Here is a 15,800-nt window from a genome sequence, read left to right as displayed (position 1 = left end):
TAATATTAAATATTAAACAAATATTAAACATTAATATTAAACAAATATTAACATAATGCTGGATAGATAATAAACAATTTAAAAAAAACAATCAATCATATAAAAGTTAAGTCTTAACCAATTACAACAGCGTGTACTCAATACAAACCAAGGATAGAACTGAATAAAATTGGCCATTTAAGTTGAAAATTACTGAAATTAGGGTTCACATTTTTTTATTTAAGTATAAACGAAAATACGTGTTTCTGCAATTTTTTTGATTACATAAAATAAAAAAATAATATTTTTAGATTCCCGTTATAAACATACTCGGGAATATCAAAAAGAATCTACGTAGTTTCGTAAATCATTTGTTTATATAGGGTGTTTATTTAAGTACGTAGCCAAACTTCAGATGTTAGTTTGAGTGATTTTAAGAGAAAAAGTTTATATAAAAACATAGGTTCAGAAAAACTTTCTTTTTAATATACAGGTTGTCAAAATTTGGAAATAAAATCGATTTTTTATAAATTGTAGTAAACCTCTCCTCGATTTTGTCAAAATTTGAAAGAGGTATTTATGATAGAGAGGAGTTAATTTAAATTTAATTTGATTACTTATTAAATCCAGTGGCGTCCCGGAGGGCACTCGCCGCTGGCTTCTTTTTACTTTTTTCGGATTAAGCAACAAAAAATACAACTTTTTTGCCTTTTGATTTTTTTCGTATCTTGCTAGATACGAGGTTGATTAAATGGCGGCAATTTGATAAAAAAAAAATAAAAAAGAGTTGATAGGTACTTGTCAAAGTGCCACATTAATAGTTATTTTTTATACAAGACGATAAAATGGTGTTTTATCGTCAACCGGAAAAATTAACTCACGAACGATGAAATCGCGATTGCATTAATTTCGGGAGACGATAATATGCAATTTTATCGTCGTGTATAAAACAATATTTTTTTCCATAGCGAGTTACGTTTTAAAAAATATTCAGAAATTATTATTTCAAGGAATTTATTACGAGTAGAAAAAATATTGTGCTGGGTTGGCGTTGGCTTCTATGTAATTTGACAAATAAATAAAGCTCTCTTCAGTTCTCAGTTTTGAGTCAATATTTTTTAATTCTCTTTCGTGTCGATTGCTTATTGAATTGGAACCAGAAATGGCTCAAAATGAAATAAGTAAATTACCAACAGATATTCAGGCAGAGGCGACAAACGCCATATCCAAACTACTTCCATTTAAATCACGAATAACTTATGAAAACGAATACCATATGTAAATGGAAGCAATTAAAAACGTGCGATAAGAAATAAAGTTTTTAACTTATCCTCGCTGCTTAAAGTGTCATTTAATCTACCTTTGCGGTTAAAGTAGGTACTTTTTATCTACTATTTTTGATAGATATATGGCAATTTTAACAGTTGCTATGGAAAAAAAGGTTATTTTTTTTTTAAATTAAGGGATTTTATATTTTTATTTTATTAAGACTATTTGAATAGATTTATCAAGATAAATTTCACATTCTCGTTAGCAGATTGTCAAACCGACGCGACGTTTCGTCTTTTAGCTGCCATCTTCAACTTTTTTTTTAAATACGGTCTTGAATTTTTTATTGTGGGTTTTAAGAGTTCACTTATACAAAAAATTTATATTAACGATTTCCTGCTAACATCTTACCAAAAATTATCATCTGTCTCTTTCTAATATACAGGGCGTTTCAAAAAACATGTGCCATCTCGCGTGGGGAGATTCCTTACGTAAAAATAAGATTTATTTTTCATATCAACATCAACATATATAATCTTAATGTTTTTTCGATTTATTATAATTTTCTTCCAAGTACTTTTAGCGTTTCGAATGAAATTTTGAGGATAAAAGTTATTATAAATGCGACATGTTTTTTGAAACACCCTGTAGATTTTTATGGAAAATGCAATTAATATGTAATTTTCAAATAACTGTAATACATCATTGGTTTTGAGACCTTAGAAGCTCTTAAAATCCATAATAATAAATTCAGTGCCGTATAATTTAAAACAAAAAGTTAATGATGTTCAAACACTAAACTTTGTTTGAAAATCTGATAACAACATCTTGTCGAATAAAAAAAGTAGCATTGAGAATGTGAAACCCACAGAATATACTAACGAAAAAGAAGCCCAAGTTCCTTGTAATAAATCGGTTCCATTTTCGTAACGCCATCTCTCGACAAAGCTGACATTTACAGGTTAGTCAAAAGGGTGCGGGGCCGGGGGGAATTGTAAAATACACTTTTTATTTTAATTCGCTATTTGCAATTTTATTTTTAAAACATATTATATGAAACAATCACATAATATGTCTTAAAAATAAAATTACAAACGGAAACAAAAGGAATTAAATAATCTGAAAATCTACAAAGTTTATTGATAAAAAAGTTAGGCTATGCAAATTGATATACCTATTAAGTATAACCTCTTTGGTATAACATTGTTAAACAAACATTAACAAATCAGATCATAGAACTAAAAAAAGTACTATTACATAAAAACAGGTGATACAATACTTCAAAATTAATTTTAACATAATATCAAAACCGAAAAATCAAACTGCAAACACAACCACACTTATCACAACAGAAATTAACACAACACTTCCGCGGCAAATGTCCAAGAAAGACTGATCATTCTGATTGGTCCTGGTCCGGTCGTAGCTCACGTCGTATTGTCGGTAAGCAAAATCCCTGTACAAAAATTTTGACGATCAGCGCCATCACCCGTCATAATTGGGAAATTTTTGCTGGAACCATTTTTAATATTTCACTTACATGGCCCTGGTGAAACCTATTTGTTATACTAAGGGTCGGCAGTTCTGGTCTTGGGTGCCGGTTTTCATGGGTACGAAGTACGGTCAACACACTTAGTAAAATAAGATATACAGAATAAAGTTGGAATAAAGACAGAAGGCGAGTATTTTCCCAAGCGTATGAAATATAGCGTCAGATTAAGTAGTTATGTAATAAATACTTCGTATTTTTGCTCACTCCGACTTACTAGATTGCCATAACGATTCACTCCTATACATGTAAACGCCGACCTAAAGGTTCGCTTGCCAGCGGGGTATGTATTCTAATTAGAGATGAACAACGAATCGCAAATTGCGATTCAATCGCAGCAATTTTAAAATCGCATTCCCAAATTGGCTTTTATAGGGAACTGCGACTGCGATTTCTTCTATTTGCGAGTTTCAATTTAGGCAACCAATATTGCGATTTTGTTGCGAGTTGCGATTTTGCTGCGGTTGTGGTTTTGTAAACGACGACCGTGATAACCTTCTATCTGCGAGTTTGAATTTTTAGGAGTTGCGATTTTATTGAGAATGTAATTTTGTGGTCCATTGAAGCATTTATAGTAAACTGCGATTGAATTTTTTCTTTGATTTTATTTATTTATAGAGAAGGTATTTTTTTATGCCATGATCATAATATACCGGGTATTTCACAAGAGTGGTTCGCCCCTACAACTTTTTTATTTTTTCTGATTAAAAAACGAGATTTGGTATGTTAGCGTATGACATAAATTAGGATTGATTGACGTATTGAATTGTATAGAAAATGACACTCTGAATAGAATGGCAACATATGTGAGCTTTTGACATTTACGCTTAAAAAATAGTACTTTAAATCTCAATCTAGAGTGGCTGTGTTGAGGCAACATTAGATTTTTAAAAAACACTAATTTTTTAATCAAGGATCCTTGGAAAGAATATTTATTTGTCTATTGTTTTTCGTGTCTTGTCCTGGCCGATTAAAAGTTACCCAAATCGTATTTTTAATCATATCTCAATTTGTTCAAATGGAACGAGGGTGGCTCATTAGCATATTTAGAAAAAGCATTTCTTTACGAATAATTTGGTACCACACATTTGGTATTTTAAGTCAAATTGTCGTTATGAACCGCATGTTACAATATGGTTACAATTTCCAGTTAAACCAAAGAGTTAAACTATATGCGAAAATGTCAAAAGTTGGTATATGATATGTCATACTATTCAGAGTGTCATTTTCTATTGAATAAGGTAATAAAAATATACCGAGGGTGAAATCAAAAGTTAAAGTTATTTACGTTGAAACAGAATTCAATACAAATCAATTGAGTAAGTCTATCAATCCTGATTTATGTCATATTCTAACGTACCAAATCTCGTTTCTTTATCTGAAAAAACAAAAAAGTTATAGAGGTGAGCCACCTTAAAAAAAGTTCTTTAAGATCTTTTAAGAATTGGATAAAGAATTAGATAACTGAGAACCGTAAAAAGAGTAGGTATTGACACAGAACAGATACAAAGTATTGATATGTGTAGTTGCAGCAGTTGCAGCATATTATAAAGTTTTAATACCTATGCTATGTGTTGCAGATGTTATAAAAACTTATAAACTAAACAACTGATCTTTATTAACTTTTTTTAACTTTTATATATAAACAAGGCTTTTAAGCATAGGTACATGGTACATACACAGATGATTATGTACCTAGTACAATATTTAAATATTAAAATCACAATCACATGTTATGTCGTAGCCGTTTTAAAAATCGCAATCGCAGTTTCAATTGCAATTAGAGAATCGTAGTTTTGCTCATCTCTAATTGAAATAGTCATAAAAATAAAATCGCGAATATTCGTTTTTTTTTCAAAAATCGTCGGAAGTATTCGGACTTTTAAAACTTTTATAGTGGCATTTTCGTCAGCATGAAATTAGGCAAATTTGCCATCAAATCCATGTAACTGATGAGGCTTGAATTTGGGACAACCTGTACAATATTTAAATTTCTAAAAAAATGTCATTAAATTTTTGGTTTACATTCCAATATTAATCCCATTAGAAGGAAATGCTTTTACGGAATTCTCACGATCTATCGTCACAACTAATCCGACGTAACCTAGTTTTCGTCCTAATCACATTTCCAATCCATGTAAAATATTTTTACCATTTTCCAGTTTTTTCCATTTACGACAGGAAACATTTTCCAGTTTTATTCGTCGTCTGGGTTTTCATACAATCGAAAATAAATCATTTAAAGTGGAATCGAAATAGACATATTGAAATCGTCTGGAAAATATGGAAAATGTCTAGGGTTGCAGCCGTTCTTTAATGCCATTCATTTTCTAATAAAGCGTTTTAAAAAAAATTAAGTAGGAACAGTTCTCAAATGCGCATGTATATTTTTGAAAAAAAATTAAACCTTCCTAACATTTCAGGATTAAATAAAATGAAAAAATTAAATAATTTCCACTTGCTAATGACACTTTTTTTTCTTTTACAAAGCGGCACTGTTAATTTTTCAATCCGACTTTTCGGATTCGAGATGTATTTCCTTATTTTAATAGCGAACCAGGACTTTTTATTTCACTATTAATTCCCCTTCATAACAAAATAAAATATTAACTCCCCACAATACACCAAAACACTTTACTTTTTACTTTTGCACTGGAGTCTAACTAAGCTTAACCCTTGTTTAACTTAGTTTTAATCATCTGCTGATGATGCTACCATGGTTAGGGAAACGCGCATCCAGTGCAAAAGTAATTTTTTTTGGTGTATTGTGGTGAATTAGTGTTTTATTTTGCTGTTTAACATGAAAGGTTCCAACCCTCAACTGTCCTTCCTTCAATTCCCTTTCAAAACTGCAAAATTAAGGCTGATATATAAGTATTAGTAACATTTTTTTGTGAAATGCATCCTTACTTGGAAAATTTCGACAATTCACAACGCCATCTAGAGACCACTAACAGAGTCATTACGGTACAATTTATAGCTTCACGAGAAGAGCAAAAAAGCACTTTGTTTCGATACCATGTTGATTAAAATCGGTTCATTCATAATATAAATATCAACAATTGAATGTAAAATTGTTTAATCTTCTACCACTTTATTTTTGGCAATGGACAAAAATTATTTGAATAAAAATATAAAAAAAAATCTGCACTGTGTGCGCATATTTAAAGTGAAATTTCTTCTTACTTCTGTCTGCCTGTCCGTCCGTCTGTGGACTCCATTGGGGTACCTCTACCACAGATTAGGTATCCTATAAGTATACAGATAAAAATCTTGTCCCTAATTCGTGGTACGAAAATTGTTTTTTATGACGATGAGCAAACGAGTAAATTTTCTTGTGCGCAAAAATAAACTCCCGTCTAAACAGCGTAGTAACTGGGCCTGTGACAAGGTGCGGTCAGACGCTGTGCACAATTTTAGAGACCATAAATGGGCGTGCTTGTGCGCAAACTAGTAACCTAACTATTGCGCGACTCCGAAAATTGGAGCCACGAAAAACAATGCTTTTGACGATAAGTTTATAATCTATATAATCTGTGCCTCTACCCACATGCCGAGTTTGGTTCCAATCGACCCATAATTAAGAGAGAAAAATCCTGATGATTTCGTCCATTTAGAGGCATCGCTCGGTTCGAAACGTCGAGGGCGTCATCCTGTACCCCGTCCCCAATTTTACCGAAATCGACCCACATTTTTCTTCAATCCTTAGTCCCACCCTGATGAAGATCTAAACGAAACGTCGCGCCGATGCAATGATATGAGAATTTCTCAATGCTAATATATGCTTCAGCGAATTACAAACATTTTTGAATAAAACTTTTTTACGCGCTATGGGAGTAAAAATTGAAGGCCGTGACACACGAGGCGCGAGAGGAAAAGTGGTAACAATGGAGCGCCGCGCCGTGTAACTCGGGCCGTATGTGAGCTAGGGGGCTGAAACTCGGAATGTAGATGTGGTTCTTCGATCCCCATTTTTTCATGATATTTTGACGAAACCCCATCATCAATGAATCAATTCAAAAAACCGTCCGATTTAAATGAAATTTGGTATGTCGATAAATTGGACCACGGCCAACTTTTCCGTGTACGACGTGTCACTGTGACAGTTAGTTTTGACGTAAGAAACGTCAAAAGTTAATGTCCTATCGCGACCCAATTTTATGGGTAGGCTATGTGAGCGACGGTCCACAGGGTCCCACCCTGCAAAGTTGGGTACGGCGGCGGCGGCTGGTAGAATTTCAATGTACTCTATCTCTAGCTTCTGGGCTTGGGACCCACACCTAAATTTAGTTAGTTAAAAAGGGCCCTACACGATATCTGAGAGATTTGAACTGTATAGTCATTCGATTCAGTCCAAATCTCAACGTGTAGGGAGTAGTGGCGGCTCCGATAAAGATCTCATTGAAGAGAGATCTGCGATCTTTCAACATTCTAAATATTTTTAACTGCACAGATCACAGATTTGGTAGGAACTGTGCTAGACTATAGAGTGACGAATATATCTTTTATAAAATCTGAAAGTGTAGTGTGAAAAGATCGCTATCGATTTAGTCTTAAGATCTGAACTGTGCGATTTGACATCCAGATCAAATTGTTCTGTGTAGGGCCCTTTTAACTTAAGTCCTGCCAGAATCATTACTTAAAAATTGTTAAAAACAATTTTTTTTTCATTCTTATGTGTACACCACTTTTTTATATTATGATATTCAAATGTTTTCAATAAAATGTGACAAAAATTATAAAAAGAATAAAACTCAAATTTATTTTTGATTTTAAAAAAGTTGCGTTGGTGATTGGTGATGGTGCACACAGAAATATTTCTGATAAGCTACTAAACTACTAGGTACTACTGATAACTCACTAAAATTTGGTGTTGGTACTGTTGGTCCAATAATAGTCCAATGCCCAGAACCAGAGATGTAGTACCAGCTATAATGTATCTAATATTAAGAATTTTTAGATCATATTCTGTTTTTGTTTCAGAACCCTTTGGGCCCTGGGTTTTAGGACGAGCAAGGGCCCGGGCCTAACGACTCCGTAGGCAGGCCCGGGGCCCCACCATGCTCATCAAAGAGTACCGCATTCCGCTGCCGCTCACAGTCGAAGAGTACCGGGTGGCTCAACTTTATATGATAGCGGTAAGCCACACAAAAATGTAATTAAAAAGCGAAATTATGTTTTTACTACTAACATAAGAAATCGCAAACGCATCCCATCACAGATAATAAATCTCTATTATCTATCTATACTTTGCAAAACTAACAATATATAGTTGTTGTACCTGTATTCCGGAAACTTCGGCATCATATTCTGCAGATAAAAATAAGTAAAAAAGTTCGTATAAACTTATGTCATAAAATGCTTAGTTAAGGAGATACAGGGTGTAAAAGTTTCATATTTATTTCGATTTTTTCCAAATAATCTATGAAGTAAAGTCAATATTTGGGTGTAAATTGGTGTCTGGGAGTTTTTTGACATGAGAACTTTAATTTTGATGTCAATATGACTCCTACTTAACTCCTACTTGTAGAGGGCGCCATCTACATATTTTTGAAGAGTAATAACTGTTCGTCCGTACCTGTATAAAACTAGTGAGTAAAAAAATATAAATTTACAACGTTTTTTACGTAAAAAAGGATTCTTGATAAAAATCGATATGAGTAATGGTTCTCCAAATATTTGGAATAGAAATTATCAGTCATTGACATAAATTAAACATGATGAATAAATATAGATATTAGACTAAAATCATAAATTTGAAATGTCAGAATGTGCTGCCGAAGTTTACAGAATGCAGTTCGGACCACCCTGTATAAAAAAGTGTTTTTTCCTTTGTTTTTTTTTTCTAATTTTGACATTTAAAGTAATACTTTTCATAATCCAGACGTAAATGACATAATCCTTTGACGTTTTGGAAGATGTTTCATTTTGCTAAACTAGTTAAGACATCTTTTTTTTTCGTAAGTATAGCGATGAAATAAATTATTCGTCACTAGTCGCTTAATAAACATAAAATAGCTATTTATGTAACTAGTACCTAAAATGATGTTTTTTAGGACGAATCATTACTGTTTGCGGACGAGGCGTTAGCCGAGTCCGAAATAGTAGATGAGTCCTAAAAAACATAATTTAGGTACGTGTTACATACACTATTTTTTGTCATACGCTTTTTACAGTTTTTTAGAACGCATATTTGCAAATTTTCCATATTTGAAATTATAATGTTTGAAAAAGTTGGCTTATAAATTCATATCTTAGTAACGAGTTTGTTTATTTCATCGCATTTTGACATGTCATTCGAAATTTGTCACAAAATCACACAAATTCATCAACAATTTTAAAATGTTCCAAAATCCCGAACATATTGCTAATAAGGCCAAAGAAATCGTGTTGGATTTACTTCCTGTGAAGTCTCGTGCCATTTACCAGAAAGAATATGATGTTTTTAATGAATGGAAAGACAAAAATGGCGTATTCGTTGTAAATGAAGATGTATTGCTAAATTATTTCCACGAAAAAGTAAGTACCTAGGTACCTATTTAAAAGAGGCTTTTAAATTAAAATATTCTTAAATTACAGTCACAAACATTCAAACCATCGTCAATTTGGTCGAAATATTCCATGCTGAGAGCACAACTTAAGTGTTAAAGAAGATATTTATATTGACAAATTTCCAAAACTTATTGCTTTTTTGAAGAGGAATTCGGTTGGTTACGAGCCTAAAAAGTCTAAGGTTTTGTCCATAAAAGAGATCGGTGATTTTTTGGCCACGGCTAGTGATGAAACTTATTTACTTACTAAGGTAAGTTTGCGATAATGATTTTTAAAATATATAGATGGTTTCTTATTCCATTGTATTTGATTTTAGGTAGCTCTTGTCATTGGCCTTTGTGGAGCATGTAGAAGAGAAGAATTGTACTCTCTACGAGTGCAAGACATCATAGAAAAAGACAACAGCTGCCTTTTAGTTACCCTTGCGGATACAAAAACTAATATCAAAAGAGTGTTTCCGGTGGTGAACGAAGGGAACGTTGTCAATCCAGTTGAGTTGTATAGAAAATATGCTTGTCTTAGGCCAAAAAATGTACCACATGATTATGTCTTGTTTGTGACTGTAATTTAAGAATATTTTAATTTAAAAGCCTCTTTTAAATAGGTACCTAGGTACTTACTTTAAACAAATAACTTAGCTTTTGATATTGTTAGTATTTAATAATTTAATTATAAATATATGTATAATTTTATGTGATTTTGTGACAAATTTCGAATGACAAAATAAAACAACCAAATAACGAATTTAGACATTTTAGTCCATAAAGGTTGCCATGACGACCTTTACGGCCTAGGCCGAAAAAGAAACATTTTACGGACTGAAATGAGTCCGTAAAATAGCTGTTTTTGGGAGCGTATGACAAAAAAGCATTTTTTAGGTCATTTATTATAAAATATACAATTAAAAAATTATAGCATGAATTTAATACCTCTTTGGAGCAGTTTCAAGAATAAAAGTTTACTACACACTTTCCATTATACAGCGTGGTCCGAACTGTATTCCGAAAACTTCGACCGCATATTCTGCAGATAAAAATAAGTAAAAAAAATCGTATAGATATATGTCCTAAAATGCTTAGTTTCGGAGATACAGGGTGTAGAAGTTTCATTTTTATTTTGATGTTTTCTAAATAATTTCTAAAGTAACGTCAATATTTGTATGAAAATTGGTGTCTGGGAGTTTTTTGACATGAGTAATTTGATTTTAATGTGAATATGATTTCTACTTGTAGAGGGCGCCACCTACATATTTTTTAACTGATTTGAAGAGTAATAACTTTTAGTCCGTACCTGTATAAAACTACTGCATAGAAAAATATACATTTGCGTAAAAAAGGTCTCTTGGAAAAAATCGCTACGAGTAATGGTTCTTGAGATATTTGGAATCGAAATTATCAATACCTGTCATCATTGACATAAATTAAACATGTTGACTAAATAAATAGTTATTAGACTAAAATCATAAATTTGAAATATTTTTGTGCCATAAGTTCAACAGAAGCTGTTTTATCATAATTTCTTCGCAGAAAAATTTATGATTAATTAAAAAAAATTAAAATTTCCCAAATGTATTATTTCAGTCAAATAACTATCTACTCAACGTGTTTTTTTTTGTCAATAATGACATGTATTGACTATTTCCATTCTAAATATCTCGAGAACGGTTGCTCGTAGCGATTTTTACTAAGAGACATTTTCTACGTAGAAAGTTACGGAAACATATATTTTTTTACTCAGTAGTTTTATATAGGTACGAACGAAAAGTTATTGCTCTTCAAAACAGTTAAAACACATGTAGGTGCGTCCCCTACAAATAGGAGTCATATTGACATCAAAATCAAATTTCTCATGACAAAAAACTCCCAGACGCCAATTTTTATCCAAATATTGACGTTACTTCAGAAATTATTTGGAAAAAATCGAAATAAAAATGAAACTTCTACACCCTGTATCTCCGAAACTAAGCATTTTAGGACATACGCTTATACGAACTTTTTTAATTGTTTTTATCTGCAGAATATAATGCCGAAGTTTCCGGAATACAGTTCGGACCACCCTGTAATTACTCTTGAATTTCCTGAAGATCTTAAATCTAAAAACATAGCGACAGGTAAATTTGTTGTCACTATAATAATTTGATATAGTGTCATATGTTTTTTAGATGACTTGCATACTCAAATTAAATATAATTAAATATTGCATGCACCACGTTAGGAAACACATTATTATGTGTATGTAACTCATGTCCATTGCGTCCAAACTCATTTTGTTACACAAACTAGTCTGTTTCCTACCTAGTCTCTCCAACGAGAGGATCCTGGACACGGACAGTTGCGTTAGTTTAATTCACATGTAAATTGTATTTTCTGTAATTTTTTGGATGTCGTCGGTGAAAATCTTTCCTGACTCGTTGGACAGACTATACAATATTATATTATTATAGTTGCATAAATAACTATTTTGAGGCTTTATTTTTATTTTTCAATTATAATAGAAAAAAAGTCGCGAAGAAAGTAGTGGACAAGGCAGCGGTGTTGAAATCTTAATAAACGAACCTTACAAAGATGGTCCTGGTGGACAGGGACAGTACACTAAGAAAATCTATCATGTGGGAAGTCATCTTCCAGGTAAATTGTACCTTAATCTTATGTTTTATGTGTTGAGATATAGACAATCTAACATATACATTGTATATGTAAACAAATCGTTTGTTTATTTACAATTTGATCCACATACTTAATATAATCCTTTGTTGTTGTTTTTTTTTATTTTGAAAGAAATCATTGAACAATTACTGAAGTCGCTAAAATCACCAGTTTGAATAGGAACTTCTTTTTTTAGCTTCTTTCTTTTATTAATATTCCTGTTACAAAAATACAGCCTTAAAATTAAATATTTGTTTCATTATAGGATGGATTAAAGGGATTTTACCCAAAACCGCCCTGATGGTAGAAGAGGAAGCTTGGAACGCATATCCATACACCAAAACAAGATACACGTGTCCCTTCGTGGAAAAGTTTTACTTAGAAATCGAAACGTACTATTTTCCAGACAACGGTCATCAGGATAACGTTTTTCATTTGACAGGGAGCGATTTTAGAAACCGTATTGTAGGTGAGTAAAACCGGCACCACTTTAAGAGAAGGCCATCACTTATGTGTGGCATCATCATATCAACTTACCTTAAGTCAGGTGAATCTGGTCAGATTATTGGATCAAAGTTATTAATTTCTTGTTTCGTCATCGGTCCATCATGCATTTGCAATGTTTCAATTTAAATTGACGCCTTTTAAAGCTCTTTCTACACATAAGTTGTATTTTATGTCGTACTCCAGTGGCGTACCCAGACATTTTAGCCTTAGGGGGTATAATAGAGAATAAATGTAATTTTTTTAAATTAAAAATGGCTTTTTATAAGGGAAAATCTAGTTGTCTAGGTCTTTTTGCCAGTTCATCTATAATTTCATTTTACGAAATAGGTAACTTTTTATGAATAGGCATCATTGCCAGTCCATAAGTCTATTTTGAGAAGTGCAATTTCGAAGATGCGTCTTTATTCGCTTTAATGTTGAAAATGCCCTTTCCGGTGTGGCTGTGGAAACTGGTATTGTACAAAATATCAATAACATTCGGTACACGTTAGAGTAAGGTTGTCTGTTGCACAATTCTGAATGCGTTTGACGTTACATCGGGGTGGCTAGTTAGATAAATGTGCCACAATGTAATTTCTGTTTTTAAAATAATATTTAGGTTAGCTATAAATAAATCTAAAAGGTCATTATAAGACTCGCTATCATTTTCTGTCTCCTCTATCAGCAAATACATAAAACCTTTAAAAATGTTTTTGTGCTTCACATATTATGTACTTATTTTTTATTTGGAAGTATTTTTTATTCTCTATTATCATATTTTTATGTTTGTAAGTTTGATGGGCATTTGGACCTTCTGGGAGTATACCGTATACCGTATGATCGAATAAAAACGGCGTCAACGATGGCTATGAAGTGAAGATCGCTGTCATTTTATATGTAAAATTATATGGGAAATGTCATCGATCATCATTTCCAAGCCAACTGGACGCCGTTTTTTTTCGATCATACGGTATAAGCCATTATCCCCCCGTGGATACGCCACTGCGTCGGACTTGTTCAGTCAAGTGTTTGTATCAAGTAAAACATAATAACAGTTGACGTAATAACGTATTTTAACAGAACGTCAAGGTTTTTTTTATTAACGTATCTATTGAAAAAAATCTAAAGTGTTCTTGAATAGTTGTATTTAGATATTTTAAATAGTTTTTTTTGTTCTTTGTGTTTTTTTGCTTCCGACAACGGAAGCTTTTTTTATACTTCTCGAAACATTAAGCATTTTTTGTCGGTTAGGCAAATTTATTTATTAGTAAACCACGGCTGACAAATTAGTCTCCTTTGGATTAACGCAGCATTGTTTACAAAAAGTTTCTATTTTATTTTGTAGATTTCCTTACAGTGGCGAAATACAAATATGACTTTTTTGAAGAAATATTATTTTGTCTGAAGTATAATTCTGTATCTGTAATCTGTATAATTCGTAGTTCTACTTCTTTCTTTTTTATTATACTCCAAGAATGAACTTTGAAGTTATTTTTCTCCTCAGATATAATCGATTTCGTGCGTGATCAACTCTACGGAACTGACTACGTGCGAAATGAAGACCCTTTGCTCTACGTTTCGGAAAAATCAGGTAGGGGACCTCTGTCCGAAAATTGGGTAGAAGAATACTGGCAGGACGTTCAGGGCAAAGCGCAGCCCACCCCCGAGGGCAGGGCTATGATGTGCGCCTACAAGTTGTGCAGGGTAGAGTTCAGATACTGGGGCATGCAGACGAAGATTGAAAAGTTCATTCACGACGTCGGTAAGGAACTATATGAATTATTAAATTACCCTTTCGGGCGTGTACTTTGCTAGAAAGGGAGCTGGGTTTAATATAAGCATTTATAAAGGTCATAATATAAAGACTAAAATTTCATTATTTTACCTTCAATTTCATGCATTATATATCTATAATCGCTCATGGTTTTGTTTTTCTTCACAGTTCCGGTTTCTCAATAAGTTCACATGTGTGTGTGTGTGAACCTCCAAATTTAAAGTCGATTCTTAAGAAGATAAAACTAATTTAAATGTTATCAGTCTAATGTCATTAATTCTGTTGTATTTTAAAAACGAGATAGCTTATTCTTCTTCTACATATTTGACATCTAGTTGATCTGTTAGTTTTAAGGTTGCCTCTCTAGGAGTTCTTGGGAGATAGGCTGCCTACTGCGGCAACTGCCTTTCCATCTTTTTGGAGGTCTTCCCGGCCGTCTCTTACCCATGGGTTTTCTCTCAAGAGGTATGCGTGGTAGCCTGTTTTCTTCCATGCGTTTTTATTGGTTCTTAGATTCTTCATTTCAGCAACCCTTTAACCAGCTCTTGGTTTTCTATGTTTCCTCTCGTATTTCTTTGCCATATGTCATTATTGGTCTGATGCAGCTCTTATAAATATTAATTTTGGTGTGGAGGAATGGGGAAATATCCTGTCATCCCTAAAACAGGAAAATCCCCATGTATGATGAGTTATATACTGTATGATGGGTTATAACTCAAGAAAGGGGGACACAATAGATCTTTAAGGTCGCGGTGATTAACCCCTCTGCCACTCATTCTGTGGGAGAGGGGTTCATAACGAATTGAAATAAAAAATGTCCTCGACAAATATTGTATAAGTTTGCGACCGTCTTAACCATAACGTTGTATAGTTTTATAGGTAACTATGCGGCCTGAATAAAAAAACATCTCTTGTTTGAAAATATTTTACCAAAAATACTGATATAAAATTTGCCACCTGCGATGTACTAGTATGTAGCAAATTCGCTCGCTTGGTATCGAGTATTTCACATTAAAATAAAAATAGAATTTCAATTTATTTCATCTTCTTAGTATTCGAGCGAATTACATCACTACCAAAAAGTTCTACACACCCTGTATATGGAATTATCCGTTTATACGAACTTAAACGTTAAATTTGTTTCATATTCTGAGCAAAGTAACAAAACAAAGCAAAGAAAGTAATAGACAAGCAAATTTGCCAGAGAGCTTTATTTACTGAAGACTAATATTTTCCTATTTTTCAAAATACTTGATTTGAATTCTCGATTTGTTTTATTAGGCTTTTATAATTTTCCATTCCAGCTCTTAGGAAGACTATGCTTAGAGCTCATCGTCAGGCTTGGGCCTGGCAAGACGAATGGCATGGACTGACAATGGCAGACATCAGGGAAATAGAGAAACAGACGCAATTAGCTCTCAAGAGGAAAATGGGACAAGTGGAAGACGACGAAATAGGTAAGAGAAATAGTACTCGTATATACCGTGCGACAACGAAATCATTGCACGCAGAGTGAAACATGACACTCATTTACATTTGTAACTTT

The 15,800-nt window shown here is 32.9% G+C and overlaps 1 protein-coding gene across 8 annotated transcripts in view; it reads left to right on the top strand.

The window, feature by feature from the left end:
• LOC115878170 (protein retinal degeneration B) overlaps window positions 1–15,800 on the top strand; it is a 62,596-nt gene that overhangs the window by 20,802 nt on the left and 25,994 nt on the right. For all 8 annotated transcript variants that reach the window (XM_030894567.1, XM_030894569.1, XM_030894562.1 and 5 more), the window contains 5 exons: window positions 7,781–7,935; window positions 11,844–11,976; window positions 12,260–12,463; window positions 13,985–14,242; window positions 15,559–15,711. In XM_030894567.1, the coding sequence (XP_030750427.1) occupies window positions 7,858–7,935; window positions 11,844–11,976; window positions 12,260–12,463; window positions 13,985–14,242; window positions 15,559–15,711 (826 nt within the window). In that variant the 5' untranslated portion in view covers window positions 7,781–7,857. The remainder of the gene's footprint in view (window positions 1–7,780; window positions 7,936–11,843; window positions 11,977–12,259; window positions 12,464–13,984; window positions 14,243–15,558; window positions 15,712–15,800) is intronic.

Source organism: Sitophilus oryzae, unplaced genomic scaffold, assembly GCF_002938485.1.
Source record: "Sitophilus oryzae breed Bouriz unplaced genomic scaffold, Soryzae_2.0 scaffold_1500_pilon_pilon, whole genome shotgun sequence".
NCBI lineage: Eukaryota > Metazoa > Arthropoda > Insecta > Coleoptera > Curculionidae > Sitophilus > Sitophilus oryzae.
This window is presented reverse-complemented; position numbering and strand designations above follow the sequence as displayed.